We start from the raw sequence: 23,842 nt of genomic DNA on the forward strand, positions 1-23,842 counted from the left end.
ATAGTAAATTTTTTTTTAATGATATATATTATTATATCTCGTTTGATTTTAATTTTATTTAATTATGAATTTAATTTGATCCATTTGTCCAGTGTTTTAATATTAATTTCTGTTGTATATCGTTTGTTTGTTGTATTCGTCGTCGTGTTTTTTAATTATCATCTGTGTTGATCGTAATAAATACTTATCATTATTATTATTATAAATCGTTAGAGCAAATAAATCATGACGTATGAACTATTGTTTTTTTATAGACAAGCACATTTTTATAATAGCAACAATTTTTATTTTACGATTTAAAGACTTTTTTAATTATTCCCGAAATCGAAAGATTTTGAATGTATGCTCAAAGTTACAACTTTGCACCTTTCCATCGTCCGTAAAATTTGTGGCGATTTTCTGTATGAGGCATAAAGGCACATGTTTGAATATAGAGTAGAACTACTCTGTAAGTACAAACTCGAAACTCACCGCAGAACACGATTTTTAAATGTCAGAAAATTATATCCTACATTGACTATGATAAAATTATAACATAAGTGCAGACTTTTATAATTTCACGAGCATGATATAAGTAAGATCAAAGTATAGTACATCAGATGATTGAATAACACATTTACGCATATATTTTAAAAAACGATAGCACGAGCATTTTTGGGTTGAAGAACAGAAGAGTTATATAAGTTAAATAGCGACCCGCCCCGACTTTGCACGGGTGCAGTGCTGATTCTAAATGTACTACAGAATGTCTTACAACGTTCACAGATTCTCAGTCATTAGACAATACAAACCGCTATTTCCCTGCATATTAAATCTGTAATATCTTCGAAAATATTCATTTAAATTACATGATGTATGTTTGATCTATCTCGTAGGGTTCAGCCAGCGTTTTCAATGTAAGCACGAAAAATGTGTTTATTTACGACATCACTTCAGAAACCTCTAAAATTATTAGTGTTTCTCTACTATATTGTACATGTATTATACATGTAAACCTTCCTCTTGAATCAATCTATCTATTAAAAAAAAAGCATCAAAATCCGTTGTGTAATTTTAAAGATCTAAGCATACACAGGGACAGGCAGCGGTAAGCGAATTTGTTTTATACTATGAAATGATATATACGTAAATAAAAATTAATCAATCGACATTAACTTTACATATACCCATAGCTGAAAAGAAATCGGGGCATCAATTGCATAAAACAATAAAAGAAATTGGTTTAATATATAATACAACATATATACGCTTTGTATAGACGAATAGAGAATATTGGTAATAAATGACTCATAGCAGTAGCTAAATAGTCACAGACAGACACCCGGGCGCCATTTTGGTGACAAGCCGAAAATAGAGGGTGGAATACGGAGAAACGAATTTGTATCTTTTACGTCTTGCTTAATATTTAGTTTCAAAATTCATAGTCTACTATAATAGTTTAAAAGATATTTAGGTTAAAGTAATTTTAGAATTTAATGAGATGTAGTTACTGTAATTGCTCGTTCAATATTTTTATACAAAAAGACTGAAAATTTTAGTTTAAATATTATAGTTACGTTTGCAGAGCATATAGTAGTATGATTTAATTTAATTTACTTGTTGGTAGGGCTTTATGCTAGCTATCTGGGTAGGTACCACTCATCACTTCTACAGCTAAACAGCAGTACTTAGTAGGCTATCCAGTTTGAAAGCAAAACGTTTACAGGCACAGGGGACATAATATTTTAGTTCTCGATGTTGATGGCGACGTCTTTCCGCCTACTAATATTAATTATATATTAATATTAGGCCGTGTCTTAATTATATATATTAATACAAGGCGTATTTTGAAGTAATGTTTAAGGACGGAAGTGCGTGACAGAATTTTATAAAACACCATATGATCTTTTACTTTCTAGGCGAAGACTAAATTAATAAACCTAAAATGATAAATTTAACTTCTACTACTGCTGCTGCAATAGTATAAAACCAAAACTTTTAACTGTTTTAAATCATCTTCGTTCCCATATAAAAGCCTTTATAACTCAAATCGATTCAAATGAAACACTTGGTTTAAAAATTTGAAGTTACATTATTACTTGGTGGCAGGATTTTGTGCAAGCCCCTAGGGTAGGTAGGTAGGTAGGTACGACCCACTCATCAGATATTCTACCGCCAAACAGTAATACTTAGTATTGTTGTGTTAGAAAAAAAAAACCTAATGAAAGAAAATACCCAGTGGTTAAGTAATAAAATAAGATCTCTGTTGTAAGTGGGTCATGGATACAAAAAGTCAGAACCTATAACAATGGTAATTTATCACGAACTTTTGTGACCTACCAAAGGGCAATACAAGGCAGATAAGCCTACACCCAACAAGGCTCATAAAACAAGGATCTTCCAAAAGAAGGAAACATCTTATCTGAAAGCCGACCGCTATCAGCAACAGATACTGTAATGCTGGATAATTACTGTTTCTTTATTGTATAATTTCTTAAGAAAATCCCGCGATGTAGTTTTTTCTTTTTTTAGTTACCACAGAGGTCTGATATAAAAGCCGTTATTCTTAGTAAATGTGTCTTCTTTCTGTATAAACAAAAAACACGAAGCGCAATACATTAATCAAGAATTATTAACTTTTAAGGTAATTTATAATAGTTTTTTATGTTTATATGAACATATAGGTATATATATTTTTCTTTTTTTTAAATAACGTAAAATAAAAAATAATCATTAGAAGTACAAATAACCGTAAAAAATGCTCTATTTAGCTTAATATTTCAGCATTTCATTACAAGCAAAATGTATTTTAACTCAAACTGTTTATTTAAAACACCTGAATTTGAAGCCATTCGAATTTTACCAATTTGCCTGAAATTTTACGCACTTTGGGTACTGTTGACAAAACAATTTATTTTTAATTAAAATTCATTTTATTAAACAAACCGTTTACAAAATAAAAAAAAATATATCTTTATTAGAATTGATATGTGGTTTGAGTACGTATATAAGAAGTTTAATTGAATTTATTTTTCTTCCAGACTTGATATTCCCAATGCGGGGCGCTGCGTGACAGCAGCATCGTCACGATGCGAGAATGTTTGCTCACGCTTATACTGCTATGTATCACCGTCAGAGGTATTTATATTATATACATAATATTGTATCTAAATCAACATAAATGTGGTTAGCCAGTGATAATCAAAAAAAAATTAAACGTTTGATAATATGTACAAGGGTCTGTCTCATACTGCCAAGTTCCAACTAAACTATGCTAATGTATTATTAAACGTTTATTTTCTTTTTGGCTTACTTAATTCTCAAAATAAATTCGTTCGAATTTTGAAAAATATTTTCCAATACATAATAAGGAACATAAACAGTTCGAATCGCCGACCTTGATCATCCTTTATTTATAAAAATGAATTTAAAATATTTATAATTAATTGAAACAAAAGTGTCTAATTCATTCACAGATAAAGCACACTACGGTACATAATGTATTTATATACTCATATATTACTGTCAATATTTTTATTAGATAATATCAATATAATTTCTTTCAGATATAACAGGTAGCTGGGAGGAATGGTGGACCTACGATGGTATTTCAGGTAATAACACATATTTATTAATTTCTCAATATATTTAACTGCTTATAAATTAAAACCGAACACTTCATTTATTTAATAAGGCTGATTTACAATGATAACTATTATTGTAGCAGTCATAAATCCTAGTATTATATTATAATCCAAAAACAACAGTTAAATTTATACTTATATGTGTATATCTGATGTCATGATCATGATTGCATGATGTACAGCATTTAAAATTTACGCAACCAAAGATATAATTTCCTTAACATAGTACTAGTAAAAATATTGTTTCTTGAATACAGTACTATCTACCCAGACACGATTAAACCGGTCTTTCATGCTCTTGCTTTATATAAAAACAATAAATACACTTTATTCGCTTTACTATTTTCACTTCACTTCACTTAAAATCCGGTCAAACTAACCATTTATTTTAGACCCTCAACTGACGTTGATCGGATATTAAATGCGATTATAACAGACGACAGATCAAACATTTATACTAGTGAATAGTATTCATACGAGTTTCGTAACAGATAATCGGATTTGATTATAGTAATTATAGAATATTTTACAGTAGTTCAGCCAGTACTCTTGATAGCTAAAGAGGTAGACTAAAGAGTCTACTTCTCTGTTCATTGAAAATTAAAAAAGTCCCTTACGCTTGACTAAACCGCTACATGACACTATTATTTTTCAATGATTTAATGTTATATATATATTATATATACGGATGGACTTTAATTCCTCTAATAGTAAACGACCATCCGTATTCAAATTTAATTTCAAATATCTTTACTAAACATATAATTATTACACTTTCTTCTTGATTGTCAAAAGTTTACCGTTCGGAATGCACAACCGGTGAAAGAAACTCAGCATGAAAATATATTTTTTTATGTCAGATATTTGTGATTTCAATGATAAATTATGTATATTGAAACGGCCTAGACGCGACAAGTCGTTAATGTTTAAAACCAAAATAGCATGATCTATTGGTATACGTATAATTACTACATAAGAAATATTAAAAAGTCATCACACCTTCAATGCGTCATCAGCCTTGTATACAAGTTAAGTCCCATGTGCTTGTAATTACGAGTCCATTCAGTCTTCAAACTGAAACACTATACAATGCTTAGCGGTTGAATATGTAGGTGTCACCTACTTAGACACGGTTGCAAAAAGTCTTGCCAGTATTACCTGGAAACATTACCTTGATCTTAAGACACTTAAAATGTATTATTAGTTATAGTTGAACACAAACGTGGACTGGGTGGTGGACAGTAGTATTGTAACACTAGCTTATTACGTTATATAGTAAAAACATATTATCATGGCGAACTGACACTTATATTTTATAAACGATAAATTTACAGCACTGATTGTAATTGTGATGACATTTCAACTAACCTTTGTATAGACTTTCTTATCATTTTTTTTTTACATTTGCACATCATCAAATCCAGAATTGAGTTCTTGATTTAAATACAGGTTACAACCAGCTCACAAATCATGAATACCATTCAAAGAGAACATCGTTAAATCTGCCAAGCATTAATGGAACATCATATGAACTACCATATAAAAGTACTTAAAAAATGTCGCTTTCTATTAGTATAATAAAGCATTTAAAACATATTTATAAACGTAACATAGATATTGTAAAAGTAAAGTTAGAGCTTGTAAATGTACTACTTGACTAAAGCCTCCTCTCCTCTTGGGTTGAAATTTGGAGCGTATTTCACCACAACGCTCCATTGCGGGTTGGTGTATGCACATATTGCTGATTTTCAACACGTGCTTTATCACAAAGTTATCTTTCATCCGGCACGAAATGAAAATATATTTGATAAAGATTCGCGTGTCCTAACCACTGGACCACTACGGCTAAGATATTATATAGATATTTTAGAAAATGTACTCGAAAAATCGTGCCGCGCGAAATACCGGGGTAATGACACCGCAATGATCGCGATAGAATCTTAATGATAGTTCGGTCGCCCGTATCATTATATTGAATAGACGGTTATAATGATTCAACCTCACTTAGATACCGATTTTGGTATAAAATTTTAGATAGTAATTTGGAAACGAACAAGTTATATGTTTATCATTATGATTTTATTGAAATATTGAACAATTATTGTAATATAAGATTGTTTGATAAATTCGATATGTATTTTTTTTTTTCTATTTTACTTTATCTTTTTATATCATAGAAACAGTACGTGAAAAATAGAAACATATTTGAAGATTTATTTTCAAATATGGCGTTAAATTTTTTCAAGGTCGCCTATTTTATTTCTCTGTACCCATGTATCACTAAGTATCTGTGGGATGAGAATTTCATTGAATACTTTAAAAATACTACAAAATCAAAATATTGTTTCAAAGGAAGCATTTTGCTTGCTTATTATTCGATTTTTCAAAAATCGAACGCCGATTTTTAAACCAATCTCAGACCTGATAAAAAACAACTGAAATAAACCACGTATTTTGTTTACACGTTTCATTTATTATTTTGGTTCAGTGGTTTGGTTCAATATTTTATTTAACAAAGCCTGTATAATCGTTTCATTCCTAATGTGTATCATTTTAAAAGTGATTTACTTTATAATAAATAACCTTTACCTTGGTTTCCAGTGGTAAAACAAAACAAAATTGGGTATTTTTGATGAGGTCCAACAAAATAATAAGAAGTGTTAATTAAAGCTATTAAGCCGGAAAATAGAAGTAGCACTAGTACTTCTGTGCTAGTAACTAGTTAGTGCTTGTTTCTGGTAAATTTCAATATTCACGTAAAACTAATAAATAGATTGTAATAACAATAAATATGAGAAAATGATTGTTATAACACGACGGCTTAAAAATAATTAAACATTAGATAATATTTCTTAGCCGTTAAACGAATAAAATATAATAATTTAAATAGTTTTCAGTTTAATATTACAATTCACAACATCCAATTCTCATTACCGAGTAAATGACAAAAATTCGGCTAATGTAATGGTAATGATCGTCCGGGCATATCCGATAGTGCTCGCCAATGGTACCCTAACATTACATTAAGTACGTGTTTCCATTATACTGCGTTAGACGGCTTCCAATTTTGTATACTTCCATAACCGTTATTTTCTTAAACGATAAATAAATTAATTACACTGTTGTTCGGGATTCAAAAGTACTTGTAAAAGTCTACTTGAGTAAAGTATATTTTGATGTTATCTATACGTATCTAGGTACGGCTATTCATCTGATATTCCACCTCCAAGCAGTAATGTTCTGTACTATTGTGTTATGGTTTGAAGAGTATGTGAGTCAGTAGCACACAGCACAAATAGGCATCCAATAGGCACAAGGGATAAAAAATCTTAGTTCCAATGGTTGGTGGCACACTGGCGATGTAAAAGATTGTTAATATATCTCACAACCCCAAGGGGCAGATGGGCCAACATGCCACCCGATGGTGGCATCCGCTCATCTATATCACACACACACACAACACGCACAGATTTAACGAAATAATTAACGATACTCACTGTAAATTTTACTTATCAAATCTTATAGTGAGGAGCGCTATTAAATATCTCGGAATGTGATAGTACGATTAAGACAAATATTTTCTATGACCGTTAATATATTTAAATTCAATATCATATATGTTTACAAATAGAATTTAATATTGATCATCTTCAAAAAACTTAAATCATTTTAAAAAAAGAATTCTCTGTTTAAAAAACTCTCCGAGTCCTATATAATCTGTTGTCTAATGTGTACGGACGCCAACGTTACATTACATGCGACTCAGTGCGCTATGATGGGCAAATTTCGCGGTATCCCAAATTCCCATTCAATGCGATATCAGTGTAACGGTATTGAATAGGCTTTTATATTTGAGTAACGAGAATTTCGACTCGTCATCGCTTAAAACTATCCTAGTGGCACAAAGTTATTCGGCTATGAAATTTGATATGTATTGTGTGTACCACATAATTGCCTTTAATGTATAAATTTTTATGATGGTTTGAAGTTTGGCTGTTTCGCGTTGAACTGAACGAAACGTAAACTTACAGTTTTTAGTTTAAAAACAAACAAATATTTTGTATAGATTTTTTTTTTTACAACCTTCTTTAAATAACAAATGTTGTTATTTAAAATTCAATGACAGTTTAAATAAGTATTTATATACAGCATTTTTTTTTAAATACTAAACATGATATAGATTTTACATGCGTATATTGTGTCCCAGTAAATCCCAAAAATAAATTAATAATCTTAATAAGACAAATGCTTGGAACGGTAAGTAATTTATGTCAATACAATTAATTCTTAGGCAGAATATAATTTTTCAACTTCATTATTATTCTAATTATAATCCAAATTTAATATTTTTGTCTGACCTTAATAATAATGGAATGAAATAAAAATGTTTTGCTTTTAAATTCTGAATGTAAAATATCACGCATCAAAGTCAAAAGTAATCATTAGTTTATAAAACAAAAAAACGTAAAATTTTTAAATTCAGATTTTTTTTCACTAACTCAAAACATAGGGTTTTAAAAATAAACCAGTTACCCACGTGGATAGACAGATAACGAAAACTAATTTAATTCGAAAACAAAACATTCGTATTTATAAGTTCTCAGTTTAAAAAAAGAACACATTCTAATATTATCATAATTTCATTGATTACCTTTAAATATAGTCACGTACATTGAGTTAGTACCCCTAACGATTGCGTTCGTTAAGATTTCATGACGGTCATTATCATTCAGTCGTTGACTAACGACTGTCAGTTCACACACCATTTGTAACTATCTCGGTCATTATCCTAATGTACATCAATGCTGTGTTGAATGATAGTGTGACATGCTCTGCTTGATTTGTATATTTATTGAATTGATTTATGTATATAGAAAGTTATTCATATTCGATTGGTTATGTACCGACTCATCCTGTTTGAACTGGTTCAGTGTAATTACAGACATCTGGGATTTTATTGACAGCGCGTAGGTCGTCTAAGGAATATTTTTTCTTCAAAATTCTTACAAAGACACAGTACCGGTGTTTTATGTTTCCTTTACCTAACGCAATATTAAAAAAATATATTAACCCGAGATTCAATATGTTATACATATATATTTAATTTTTTAATCGCCTTGATTATTTTTTCACTTTTTTTTGTAATCGCATTCATCCTACAATATTTCTTCATCATCAGCCCATATTCGTCCACTGCTGGACATAGGTCTCTCCAAATGCACGCCACTGTGGTCTTTCTTCGGCAACTCGCATCCAGCTCCTTCCAGCCGTCTTGCGCAAATCGTCACTCCACGGTGCCTGAGGGCGTCCTACACTACGTTTGCCGAGACGCGGTCTCCACTCTAGAACACGTTTTCCCCAACGGTTATCGGTTCTACTACAATATTGATTTTGTTGTATTTAAGAACTTATGTTACACTCGTGTATAAAAGAAAAAACATTTTTCATGAATTGTTTTTTGCTAAGACCGTTAACATTTAAAAATTATCCCCTAGTCAAGAGAGTTCAATCGAATAATTAAATTCTGGATGTAAATTAGTTTGAGATAAAAATAAACATCAGCAGATAAAAAATCGAAGAAGAGTCGCAAAAATAGTTACAAAGCTTTTTTCAATTTAAGATAGTTAAGAAATCAAGAGGTAGTTAAAAATAAGAAATATAAATACTATTTTAAGAATGTCCTTTCGCTATTTTTGCTTCTTGCAATTCTTAAATAGGGAATTAGGGGAGGGATGAACCAGACCTTCTATTGTTAGTACATATGTAACTAATACCAATAATTAATGATATTACCAAAAATATTTAGAAAAAGTATTCAGTTATAATTAATCAAAAAAAACAAGTTGAAAAGTTAAAAGTTGTTTGCGACGTTAGAAATTAATCAAATACATGATACTAATATTTTGTTTAAACTATTTCGAAATTAAAATTTCAAGAAATAATTTAATTGTATTCAAACGTAATTTAGTCCTAAGGCTCGTTTTATATTCCTTGAGCTACATTAATCATAATCCATTTTAGGTCCCGGATTCTGGGGTCTGATCAACCCGCAATGGAGCATGTGCAACAAGGGTCGGCGACAGAGTCCCGTCAACATAGAGCCGGACAAGCTGCTTTTTGACCCTTGGCTTAGAGACATACAGTTTGACAAACATAAGGTAAGATATATTTTAAATCACTTTTAAAATGTACTTTAATAAATAATATATTATCATATTATATGAAAAAAGTCGTTGATCTCGTTGTTCCAGTGGCTTTATAAGGCTATAGATCTTAATGTTCTGGATTTAAATCTTGGCCTTAAAAGTTACTGCGTTATCCTTTCCAGTAACATTCAGTAGTTCACCGGAGCTAAGGAGTTAGCAGTTGTCAAAAAAATATCTACTTTAATTAAAGTTTCATAAAAATATATTTTTTAGATAATTCCTATTAGAAAGATCCGTAGCAGAAATACTCAGTTTGGAAACTTTGGACACAGCGATTGAAAATATCAAACAAGTAATTTATATTGATTTCTAGATTAGATCAAGTCATATTATTTATTCATCAGATTCAGAATTTAGTATTCCTTGATATTCATGCATTACTTACATATTTTAATTAAATAAGTACATCTATGCAAATAAATAGCTTGAAGTTGATTATTATATATGTATATTCGTATATATACCAACACAAAATATTATATATAATGATAATAATAAGCTATTAGCTTGATTAGTATCGAGCCGTATTAACGAGCTGTATCCATACCAAAGTGCCCTATCTACCCTTTTATGTTTTTCAGTTCCATATATAATTTAAGCACAAAGCATTTAAAATAAATGTATTATTTTTTTTAGAAAAGATGTTGAACTAAAACTATTGTTTAATTTCCAATTGTATGTATAAATATACAAAATTACTATGACTTATCTTTTAATGCTTCCCGAGCACAATATTTACTAAGTATTTTTGCTCGGAAGTAAAATATATGATGAGTAAGATAATGTTGATTCTCAGAAAGTTATTAATATATTTATTTAACGTACTATGTGATGTTTTTTTCAGCATATCGTGAAAAACCATGTCTAGACTACCATCGATGTATTTCGTTTTATTTTTCAATAACGTACCGAACAAACGGCACCGACTTTAGACAGCTTCCTAGTTCGTATAAAACATTTTAATAAAAAAGCCAATCGCGTTATTGTTCGCGATTTTTAGTGCATTTTATTTTATTTTCTAAGTCAAAAAATAATTACAATAAAAAGTTTTAATAACTGCTATTTTAATAATGTTTCGTTTCAAACATTTTAATTTATTATATTACTTATAGATTGAAATGAGTAAATAACGCATTTCCTAATTTCGCCGCAACGTTTTTGTTCAATCTGGTCGTTATGTTTGAAATCAGAGCTTCAGTGAGCTAATTAACATTGCAGCATCCCGCTGGTAATCCCGCGCTAAAGCATTGTAAGCTGTTATAGCTACGACAAGCTGTTTTCAAACACCCGCAGCGAGACAAAATAAATGCAATACGGTATAGAAGAACAAATTCTATCGTGGAATTCTTATTTTCAAATTCCAAAACGATGTTCAATGTTCAAATTATATATTATTTATCTGTATTATAATTGGTCGATGGCCGCTGATGACGTAATGAAGGACCAATGAGCGTTTAATATTTAGCCAGACTAATATATCTGACATTTATCAATTGTTTCCGCAGCTTGAGGTCACTAAACCATTTTATACCTTTTGACGTGATTTATTATGACATAATCTACTTTAGTGTTATATTTCATTTAAAACTAAATTGAAGACAGTAAAACGATAAATTAATACAGCCTTACTATTAATAGATTCTCGTGGACAAAGTTTGATTTAATTATATTGTTTCGTTTATCATTTGCATGAACATTTTAAGTTTTATTATTATAAGATATGAAATAATATTTAATTCTGATTAGCGACACTATATTATGGGTTGTGATGACTCAGCGGTAAGAACTCGTGATTCTAGTTTTTAATTTATGTTTATAATAATTAATCTCGTTAAAATGGTGGAAGATATCATTGTGCATAAAATTCCATCATATCCGGCCACTACCTGCATTCAAGCAGCATGGAGTACTAAACGCCAAGCCATTTCCTTAAAAATAGAGTAGGCCTTAATCCCGTAGCGGGACATTCACCGGCTATTTGTTTGCAAGATCCATTTATAGGGTTTGTGATATTTTCAAAATAATCAGACCTCTTCTCTTGATATCTGTCTCATGTCATCAAACTCGCCTTTTCATTCTTACCTTACCCATCATGATGAGTTGATAAAGATTTTGAACAAAGATAATATATATGTACTAGAGACTCGCCCCGGATTCGCACGGGTGCAATACTATGCAACTTTCAGCTTTTTTATCATTACAATTGTCTAAATAAACACTTTTTTGCAGTTATTATATACATATTATATATATATACAGACAGACAGACAGCGATAAGCGACTTTGTTTTATCCTATGTAGTGCTGTCGTTAAATGCGTTCTCGGTAAGTAAAGTAATAACTGTTACGAGGGTGACTTTTACCCATGGCTACCTTATACTATCTAATATATTTTTAAAAACATCGTTCAAACACTGGTCTTAGTTTAAAAGTAAATTACAGTCGAAATAAATCTGAACATTGAAATTTAGTATGACAATAAATATACCTAAACCGCAAGTCCACAGCGCAAACGCTTGTAGCAAAAACTGACCGGATGTAGATAGGCTATCGCTGGAATATATTAGCATGGCTACACTGTTTCAGACTTAATGAATTTGCATGCGAAACATAATATTCATATAAAACACTGACATTATTTAAAAAGATAAACGTTTGCCTTTAGTAATTTTAACACATTACGTAACATATCACACGTATATACATAAATATGTGGAAATAAAACTACGTATTAAAGTCAAAGATCGGTTTACTTCAAAGGAAGGATAACAAGAAAATTCGATACATACAGTCTAGTGATACGTGTATACGAGACATTTAGTAGTTAATTTGTAAGGCGTTAGTGCCAAAAGTTCAAGGTTAAATTCCCGGGTAGTAACAATAAAAAGTTATTACATTTTCTGTCAGTAAAAAATGCAGTGCTGATTTTAGAATTTGGCGCTATTTAAACACCTTTATCTCGAAAAGCACTTAAGCCCTTTGATTGTGCACCTGAGTACTCTTCAGTTATATTGGAATCTGGTCCTATTGGATTATTAATTTGGAGAATAAAAAGTATAGCAGACACACTTGTACATTATAATTTAACTAACGCATTTAACTTAATGACAATCACCACCACGGCTAAAATCAGTCAGTAGGCCATCATTATAAATTCATTCCAGAAGGTCCACAAAGAAAGGATAGAAATTTATTCTTGAATAAACGAGAACATTCCAGAAATCGAGATAAATAAATGAAAGCGATGATCTTGAGTTGTAAATAAATTATTGAATAGTTAATAATTAAATACTTCATTACATTCTTATCAGTTGGATCACGTTTGATACAAAACAGCTTGTGTCTAGTTATACAACCGTATAATCAGTTATCAACAACTTCTAACATAAACAGTTTCAGAATTAAACAAGGGCAGATTCCACGCCTATTTCGACATTCATATAAATTTTATGGATATGACAATATTATATGAAATAATAATCAAAAATAATAAACTATTTACAAATATATCTATTAAGCCCTATTACTGTTTATGATATACTTCTATAATGTTCAGTCGTGATAGTTATTCTCAAGAGAGACTAGTTTGCAGGACAAATTATATCCGCACAAGTTTGTGAGCAAACATAAACGCACATAATAATCTTCACTCTCATAATCGTATAAGGCAGGAAATCCTCCACAACAGGAAAGATTTCAGGCGCATAACCAACCAATAGACGTCCTTTCTGAGGCACGGTGAGAGTACAAATAACACTGTTACCAAAACTCTTGGTTGCTTCTTAGAACCTTTTGATAGAATGCTGAGTGATATATTAAAATGTTTTTTCTGTATTCCAGATTTTTTTTTCTTTATTTCTGTCCAGCCGTACTAATCTTTAAGTTGTAATGAAATGTTGAAAACGAACACATGGTGATACGCTATATTGTAGCGTATGTCCTTTAAATGCTATAATTATTATAATCATTGTTGCATATCACTTACTGATATAACGAATTGTTTTCTGCAATGAGTTTTAAGTTTTTTCTAACCCGCAGACACTCAATCTTACACGCTTCATATTTATAAATTATTTGAGGGTAACATTAGTCAGCTCTATCCATTAGGTTTGTACGTGGTTTTTTTTAATATATAGAACGGGCAAATGGGCCCACTGATGGTAAGTGGTCACCACTATCCATTTATAATCCATAAAATATACGATGAGTAGATGACGGGGTAGGTACCCCGATATATTTGCACAAATTCCTAACACCAAATAAACGTACACGTACAACGTACGTTTAGTTTTCTAAATATTATTTTCTCTGTAGTCCTATATATTATATTTTTAATCATTATAAAATTTTGACCAAAATTAATTAAAGTATGCATGGATATAATGTCACTTCCAGCTAACGATACATCAAACGGCTTACCGCTTGCGTGTTATCAAGCAATATGTCATCTCGACTCAAAGCGCAAAAGTTGCCAGGTTTTAATCAAGGTGTGCCCATTGATTGATAGGATCTGCCACCTTTCCCCCGCGACGATTGTAATGCGCCCTCGATACAAATTCAATTTCCTACAGATAACAAATTGTAAATGATGATTTAGCTACGAAAAGGAAATGACGTAAATCGTTTTAGAACTATTTTATTGTAATGCATTTTATTTTTATTAGATGCCTAATGGTAAAATACATAATTTTTAGACTTCTTACAATTCCAAAGTTCATTTAAATTTACTAGGATACGCTTATAATTTTGCTTAAATGTTCATTTGAGTTGGATATAATAATTATTCTGAATAATTATGAATATTAACGTTGCCACTGCAACGTTCATTAAATAATATACATTGGTATATCTTGGGTATTATATTTGATTTGCGTAAAATCAAGTGTGTTTTTAGAGATTTTTGTCATTGATCAAGTAAATCTCGCGTATCTTTTTAGATTTCCTTTTATTATATTTTGAGTTTTCAATACTTCGTTGCTTTTTTTAATAAACAAATGTATATATATATATAATTTCATTATTAAATTAATTATATATACCTCATATACCCTTAGGTGAGCCCTTGGGTTTATTTAAATCCTCAGCAGCGATCTCTCTTTTTAAAATCGCTGGTCCATCAGTCTGCCCAATAAGTAAGCTGTCCGGCATTTCTGTCAAGATATTCTTTAGTAAGTCTTTAGCATTAAGTCCCGAGTCATATCATTGTCAAAATTCCATGCCTAAGAATGTTTATCAAGACACAGTTTACAGTATTCGTGTGCGGTTAAAATATAAGAGCGTAGTAATAATGAGGGCTGGGTTCCTTTGTGCATACACATAATATTATGATTTAAAATATAATATACGAAATTGGCTACTCTTCGATCGAGATCGAAGATTTAGGATAGACTTTGAGGGTATAATAGGTACTTTGTTAATTAAACTTTTAATTTGATTTGTCAGGTCAGTGGTGTTCTCCAAAACACTGGTCAATCGCTCGTGTTCAGAGTCGAAAAGGACAGCAAGCACCAAGTGAACATCAGCGGAGGTCCACTCTCGTATAGATACCAGTTCGAAGAGATCTACTTTCACTATGGATTGGATGATAACAGAGGCTCCGAACATCAGATTGACCATCATACGTTTCCTGGAGAAGTGAGTATCTATAAACTGTTTTATTTTAAATTATAATCTACCCTCGATTTTATTTATTGTAATATCTACAATCGTAAAGTATGTAGATACTTATAGTCTATTCCAACTGTAAGATGACAAAAGCTAAATAAACAACATTTGACATCAAATTGCCGCGACTTAGTCGGTCGAGAACTTGAACTATCTATTTTATAATTCTTTGTTTCGATTATTCATTATGCATTTGGAAAAAAGTTGTGTTTGAGCGTCGTCGAAGCTAATATCAGAAGTTTGTTTATCTTAATCCCTTCTTCAATTGGAACTGGCTATACACATACATTTGTGTTTAATTTTTAATTATATGACACTTATAAAAAGAGGTTTTAAAAATCTACGTAACGCGTACACTGGCTATGCTATGCTAGCTTATCTTATACTTTCCAGATGCGTCGCTTACGCTCTTTTGTTTGTCGTTAATAGTGATTGAGGGAACAAGGACAACGAACGGTTAGATTGATAACACATAATCATCAAATTCAGGAGTCTAGGTTCGATCGTATCGCTATATATAACAGTTCATTATACTTCTTTAGATGTCACCCAGTATCTGATAACGTTGTTTGAAATATGAACTATTTGAAACATGATCGTAGAGATTACGAAAATATCGTTACATTATAAACGAAGTCTAGGTTTCAAATCAGTTTTATCGCAAATTATCACTTCAAAGTAACTGTCATTACGGAGTCGTTATTGGTCTCCGGGGAGATAAACTCGCTAACTTTAGTCTATTTAAACCAACTTGTTTCAACACGATTGTTCTCGAGAAATCTAATTTAAGATATTCTTAAGTTACAACATCCTAATTCGGTATCTTATGTTTTAATATTAAATGTGAAATTGATCAAAAATTTCGTAATCGTTATTTAATTTATGTTTGTTCGATTTATTACTTAAATAATATTTTATCTGTATGTGATTGTTTTGCAATGTTGTTTTCATTGAATGTTAAAATGAATTATTCAAAAAGTACTACAAAATTATACTCATTTCAATAACTTTATAAAAGTAACAGTTGTTTTACGTTTACTGTATAAGAAAGGCAGACAGTCACACCACTACTATTTATTCTATTAACCAACATTTATAAATTTTATTGCGGGGTTTATTTGAAAAGTGCTCCAGTATCAGAACAAATATATAGGACATAATGGCCTCTAGATTCATTCAGATTATAGTTGTGTTCCAATTTAAATAGTAAATAACTTAGTTAACAGGAACAAGGATTATGACATATTAGATCCTATGTTACAGTGTCTATGTATAATGGTAAAGAAAGACCACTCAGCACAAGGTGGCCATTATATATCGGCTTTCTAGGTAAATTCACAGAAAAAAAACACAGTAGCGAATATATGGACATCAAATTTCAGTGGAAGGAAGCTGCGGGCTCAAAAATCTATACTAATATAAATTCGAAGATAACTCTGTCTGTCACGCTTAAACCGCTGAAGTGATTTAGATAAACTTTGGTCTGGACATAGTTTGAGTCCTGAGGAAGGGCATAAACTATTGTTTTTAATTCACCCTTCGTGGGATTAAAGTGAGGGATGACGATTTGTTTGCTATAGTTTTTTTAACTTTACAGCTAGTAGATCATAAAATAAGATTATTAAGTGACTGATTTGATTTAACAGATTCAACTCTATGGCTTCAATAAGGAACTGTATCATAATATGTCAGAAGCGCAACACAAATCGCAAGGAGTGGTGGGCATTTCACTAATGGTTCAAGTAAGTAATCAAAATATTAGTATTATATTAATATTACGGTGAAATACTGCTAGTATTCTTGCCTTCATTATACGCGATCATAATTAGAACAGTAGCTATTTTAAGCAGCAACATTGACTTATGATTTTATTTTCTATAAAAATATTCCACTCTTCAATGTGAAGACTATCTAAATCCTTTAGATCATACAACATAGTACTGACGATGTTAAGCACGTGTGTCACAGTCGACTGTTATCAGTTGAATGAAAGTATATTAGTTAACTCATAACTAACATCACCTTACTTGATGGTAGGACTTTTTGGTAGGTACTACCCACTCATCAGATATTCTATCGCCAACAACAGTACTCAGGATTATTGTGGTACGGTTTGCAGGGTGAGTGAGCCAGTGAGGACATAACATCTTAGTCCCCGGTTGCTGGCGCATTGGCGATGTAAGGAATGGTTAATATTTCTTACAGCGCCATTGTCTATGGGCGGTAGTGACCAGTTACCATCAGGTGGCCCATATGCTCGTCCGCCAACCTACAATTTAAAAAAAGAAACACTGTGTTGAATATCATCGTACATTAAGTCAAATCAATGATTTTAGAATACTATCTCGATTTTATTCTGATTAAAATAAAACAACTGTACTAATCCTGCCCTCGCGGAAAGAAAATGAATTATATCACAAGAAATGTTATCTTATAATTATGTAATGTTTTAAGGGTTGTTACATATCTAGATAAGATAAAATTCGATGTACTTTTAGCATTAAATGGAATATCATTTTATATTATGATATTAAATATTACTCAAATGTTAATGCTGGTTTGTATTATGTATTTATATATGGTATAATCGTAATGTTGTAATTGGCCTATGCAAACAATAAATCAGAGCCGCGATAGTTCAGAAAAACTTAAGCGAAGATTAGGGGTTCAAATCAGGGGAAACACAATTGTCATATGTTTAATTCGTGTTTATAATTAATTTCGTCCAGTCATACTTGACGTTGAAGGAAAACATGGGGAAACTTATGTATCAGATGAAATTCCATATATCGCCGCCCAGGTGCGAGACCGTCACTTTTGCAAAAAACGAAAATTAAATTTTTCAGAAGAAGCATTTAAAACTTTGACATTCTCCACGCGTCGCCGTGATTTGCGCCAAAACCATAATGACACTCACGCTGTCTTACGGAATCTATGTGTACTACGAATTATTATTGCACCGAGTAAAGGGTTGCTTCAGGATACTTATTACGCAATTAACTCATTTTTTCAATTTTTGCAAAAGTGACGGTCTCGCACCGGGGGAGCTATGTGTATAAATCAGTATAAAAAAAGGCAGCGTGGTGGAATAAGCTCCAAACGCAGAGAGCCAATGGGATGGGAAACATCTGATTTACCCATTTTTAATAATACAACTCTCTAAAAATTATATACAAGATTTGTTTCTAGATCGGCGAACCAACGAACAAGGAATTGCGACTCATAACCAGCGCGTTTAACAAAGTTACGTTCAGAGGTAATTGTAACCACAGATCTTCAATTATTTTGTATTCGTTTTCTCTCTATTAATTAAATATCAATTACTTCATGACGATGTGATTATTTTTTATCGCATCATGATTTGCAAACCATCATATTATAATTGTTTTCAATATTGGCTACATGACGTTTTGCGCATATGTAAAAACAAAATCGTATTTAAATAACGATAAAACATATCCATCGTGCGTTATATTGCGAACAATAATTATAATAAATTAACTAATTTCATTATAATTATTGTATTATTATTCAGCATATATAGATAAAACATATATGTATCATATATAAAACAAATATTTTTGCAAATTACAATTTCTACTAATACAATAAAATGTCAAAGGAAGATGTATTTATACATGATATTCTGCCAGTGTGGACAAAAAGCTCAAAACTTCTTAGATAATGTTTTGTCCAATTTTGTGCTTTATTTTAAAAAAAAACCACTATTTATTGTGACTGATTTCAGGCAGTTCATACCCCATCAAGCACCTACCTCTCAGTTCTTTACTACCTAATACCCAGCAGTATTTGACATATGAAGGTTCTACAACCCACCCGGGTTGCTGGGAGACAGCCGTATGGATTATATTTAATAAACCTATCTACATATCTAAGCAAGAGGTTCGTTTTATTGCATTCTTAATATACTTGTTAAAATAAATATTAGAATTTATTTACTTTAGGACAAATTCGTTCAAAAAAAATAGAATTCTTAATTTTTATTTGTAAGATATTTGCATATTCGATCTTGACCATTAATGTGACAAAAACCTATTCATTCATTTCATTGTAAACTACAAGTCACATTATTTAAATGATCTTTTTCATTTCAAATAGTATACACTTCAATTAGAGCTTGTCGATTACAATTTAATTTGATTTTGTATACGTTTTTCATTCTTTTTATACAGCCGCTCTCTAACCGGCTAGTAACTTCTTTCTGTTCTCTAAAATTAATTATTTGTTAAATCGTAACAATTTAGTAAATTTCAATTAAGATTCCTCTTTATTTTTCTGCACATCTACGGCTGGAGCTCTTCAAAATGAGACCATAACCTTTTTTTTTTATATGCAGATCCCATAATCACTGGGACAAAAATTGGCTTACGCTATTAATATATAAGATATTACAACTAAACCAAGGGAAATTATGGAGAGTATATTTGTTTAGATGTACGCAATACGACGACTAATGCAAGGGTCCCAGCTGACTCCAAAAGCGCCGCTCGGTAACAACGCGAGGCCAGTCCAGCCGCTGCACCACCGCACCGTTCGCACGAACATCAACTTCAACAAGCAAGGAATGCCGGTATGTAGCTGTTATGATTACTTCCTCCTAACCGACATACATACATGGCAATTCAGTATAGCTTATCCTCTTATCGTTGATTAAAAAGTGTGTTTGACAATGTTTGGAGAGAGACAGATGGGTCTCTCTCAATCTTCGAAACGAAATACACAAAGTATATATATTTTGTCATACCACGACTAATAGCATACCTTCTTAACAGATTAACTTTTACACGGCTTTTTTTTTCATATATATTTCTATCCCCACATCTGTATGTATGTGCCGTACTTTGTTTTTTTTTATGATTATGAAGGTTGACGGGCAAACGGGCCTGATTGTAAGTGATCACAACATATCAGCGCTTTAAGACATATTCACCAATCCTCACATCAAAAATGCAACATCAGTCTTGGGAACTAAGATAGTACGTCCCTAATGCGTGTACAGCGCTATACAGGTTTGCTCAACCATCATCAAGCTGGACCACAACTATACTAAGTATTGCTGTCTGATGAGTGCGTGGTATGTACATACATACGTGATATATACATAATTTGTACCCAGTTCGCTTTGTATATTTTATCTATAATTTGTATTTGGGATCTTAATGTACCTGTGAATTTTTATTACATATTTTAATTATCTAAAATCATCAAACAATTAAGTCATTAAGTACCTATCTAACAAAATTTTTCAAATGACATTTTTGCAATAATAAAAAAAGTTCTTTTAATTCGAATTGTATGAAATAAATGTATATAAAAAATTACCTTAGATATACATAACATTGTTCTAGCTCTTTAAATCAATACATTTTGTTTTATAGGTAAATTTGTTTATTTTAAGTCGCAATCGTCCTCGTAAGTAAGATTAAATAAATTTTAACCGACTTCAAAAAATGTATGAAGTTACAATGTGGATTTTTGTTGTTTGATACCCCATTTCTTAATAGATTTGGAAAATTAGTTTTTTGTTTCACAAAGTGCATATTACATAACCCGGTTAATCCCTTTTATGAGCTCGAATTTTATTTATATTCTTTTATATAATATATATCATAACGACAATAATGGATCGATATTTAAAACTTGATTTAATCTAAATTATAACCAAAATATAAATTATATTGTTTTGTATATTTTGATTTTATAAGAAAGTTTGAATCGTAATTTTACAAGATTAATTTAAATTGAAAGTTACAACCAGTTCGGAATGTGTAGAATACCGAGAAGAACGGTCAAGAAACTCAAAAGTTAATCTTTACCCCTAATTAAAACACATAGGAATGTTAATTAAATACAATCAATTATAAATCTCGCCTGGAAATCAAAGAAAACAAATTCCACGTTTTTTTAACATATTATATAATTATTAATAATGAATATTTAATTCAATTATAAAATTAATTGATAAAAGTTTTATTATCATTGAATTTAATCCATATTTATTATTATTTTAATATTATAAATGCGAAAGTAACTCTGTCTGTTTGTCTGTCTGTCTCGCTTTCACGCCAAAACTACTGGACCGTTTTAAATGAAATTTGGTACACAAATAGTCTAGAACCTGAGAAAGGACATAGGCTACTTTTTATTTGAAAAAAAGTACTGTAAAGGGTTAGAAAGGGGGATGAAAGGTTATAAGTTGTTGAAAGTATTATTATTTTTAGAACTAGAAGCATGAAACTTATATGTACACTTATAAACTCACATATTATGATACCCACTAAGGAGATAGATACTTATTTAAGTGTTTCTGCATATTCTACCCCTACGGGGGTGAAATAAGGGTCCTTTTCAGCCCTTTTTTCCAAATAAAAAGTAGCCTATTCTCAGGCTCTAGACTATTTGTGTACCGAATTTCATTGAAATCGGTGCAGTAGTTTTGGCGTGAAAGCGAGACAGACAGACAGACAGAGTTACTTTCGCATTTATAATATAAGTATGGATCACTATATTTACATAACATTTTATTTCCCGAACCGGTTGTAGTGTTTCATTTGACTATAAATAAGTAAGTGTAATGCTTCTATATTGAATAAAGGAATTTGAGTTTGAGTTTGAACATAACATATTTATATTCCAAATCTTATTTCAAATTCCATTGCTATTAAGTCGAATACACAATACTAGTTCGTTTCCTTGTTTATAAGATTGATGGACCATAAAAACTTCTAACCTGTTATCAGCGAGTTGAACGAGTAGGTTCAAACCGAACCTCGCATTGTGTTTATTTGTGTTTAGTAACACCCATTCATTCAGTTCTAGATAACGTTGGGGTTTTGAGAAATTAAGTGGAACGTTACGGAAAGCTATCAGCTAAGGTGATATTTAATTTCCTCGTATATTATTTAAGTTTAGAGGATTATATTGTTTATCTATTTATGTAAATTATATGCTGCAATATATTTGCTTAAGATTAAAAGAGTTTTGTTTATCATTGTTCAGCACTAAACACCGTTTGATTATTTTTATAATAGTTGGTACATTCATGAACTACTTCAAGGACGTAGTTCTTATGTTGTCCTCTTCGTTATAAATCACCACACACTATATGGCGCTGCAGTTTTTCAACCCGATTATCAGGGCAATTTTTATATACATGTTACACATACAGGACAACGTCTGTCGAGTTTTGCTAGTAATAACATAAAATAATTTGGTTTGTTCAGTAATCAGCTTATGTTCAATGATTCAAATGTCCCAGGTTTGAATCTCTTTAAGTTTACATATATTTGACCAAATGTCTTGTCAATCATCTCACAAGAACTGTTGTGATCGTAATGCCCTATGGACGTGGCGTACTATCTCATTCTACTGAAATATATACTCCTCGAGCAAAGTAATATAGCCCCTACATCTATGCCCATATCGCGGCGTTCCGATCCCCAAAATCCAGCCTGATACTATGTACTTGACATACACACAAGCATATAAATAGGGGCATAATTGTGTTGCATGAATAACATGAAAGAAAAGAAATCATAATCCTACAACTTAACATACATGCACTCTAAATTAACAAATTAACGATACACCAAAAGCACGAGTGACATGGTGGGTCACGTCGTTCTTTCCGATTTTAGCCACGGCGGTCATTCTTAAGTGAGACTAGCCAACAACGTCTTAAATATTATAGTGCACAAATGTGTGTACAAACGCAGTCTATTTCCGGAAAGTTACTGAGATTTTTTTGTACAGAAATACCTAGTAACTTTGTATCGACCCGATAAGTTTGAACCCAGGACCTCGGGATCTACGGCTATATATCTAGCCATTTAAAAAATGGCACTCTGTGGGTACACAAATATGACAAAAAAAGCCCCGACTTTGACCGTTAAAATGTATCCTTTTTTTGGCAAATGGTAAACTCTCATGTCTTCATATGTTTCGTGGGCCTTTTCTCTTCTGTCACGTCGGAATGTAAGCTCATTTAACGCTCAGAATAAAGGAAAATAGATAATATAGCATATATTTATGCGACATAATTTGCGTGGCTCGCTGTAACTGGCCAACATTAACATTAATAAATTATTCACCAAAAATACGTGGGCGTCTCGAGGCGCCCAACAGAAGTGATAACTTAAACAAATCTAAGTTAAACTATGAAATATTGAAATTGTCTAACTTGAGAAAAGCTTAGGTTATTACTGTATGTATATTAATATGATAAGGTAATAATAATAATTTATTTATTTAAGCGTAATATTGAACAAAAACAAGATGTGAACGATAATAACTGCAATAGTATAAAACTGTGGTGCAGTTATTAACGCCC

The 23,842-nt window shown here is 31.3% G+C and overlaps 1 protein-coding gene across 2 annotated transcripts in view; it reads left to right on the forward strand.

Annotated features, from left to right (window-relative positions):
• Positions 1-23,842, forward strand: part of LOC113396591 (carbonic anhydrase-related protein 10) — a 60,332-nt gene that overhangs the window by 29,902 nt on the left and 6,588 nt on the right. For both annotated transcript variants that reach the window (XM_026634584.2, XM_026634585.2), the window contains exons 2-9: positions 3,021-3,117; positions 3,546-3,593; positions 9,645-9,781; positions 15,271-15,462; positions 17,139-17,234; positions 18,682-18,748; positions 19,241-19,395; positions 19,946-20,083. In XM_026634584.2, the coding sequence (XP_026490369.1) occupies positions 3,069-3,117; positions 3,546-3,593; positions 9,645-9,781; positions 15,271-15,462; positions 17,139-17,234; positions 18,682-18,748; positions 19,241-19,395; positions 19,946-20,083 (882 nt within the window). In that variant the 5' untranslated portion in view covers positions 3,021-3,068. The remainder of the gene's footprint in view (positions 1-3,020; positions 3,118-3,545; positions 3,594-9,644; positions 9,782-15,270; positions 15,463-17,138; positions 17,235-18,681; positions 18,749-19,240; positions 19,396-19,945; positions 20,084-23,842) is intronic.

This window comes from Vanessa tameamea, chromosome 22 (assembly GCF_037043105.1).
Source record: "Vanessa tameamea isolate UH-Manoa-2023 chromosome 22, ilVanTame1 primary haplotype, whole genome shotgun sequence".
NCBI lineage: Eukaryota > Metazoa > Arthropoda > Insecta > Lepidoptera > Nymphalidae > Vanessa > Vanessa tameamea.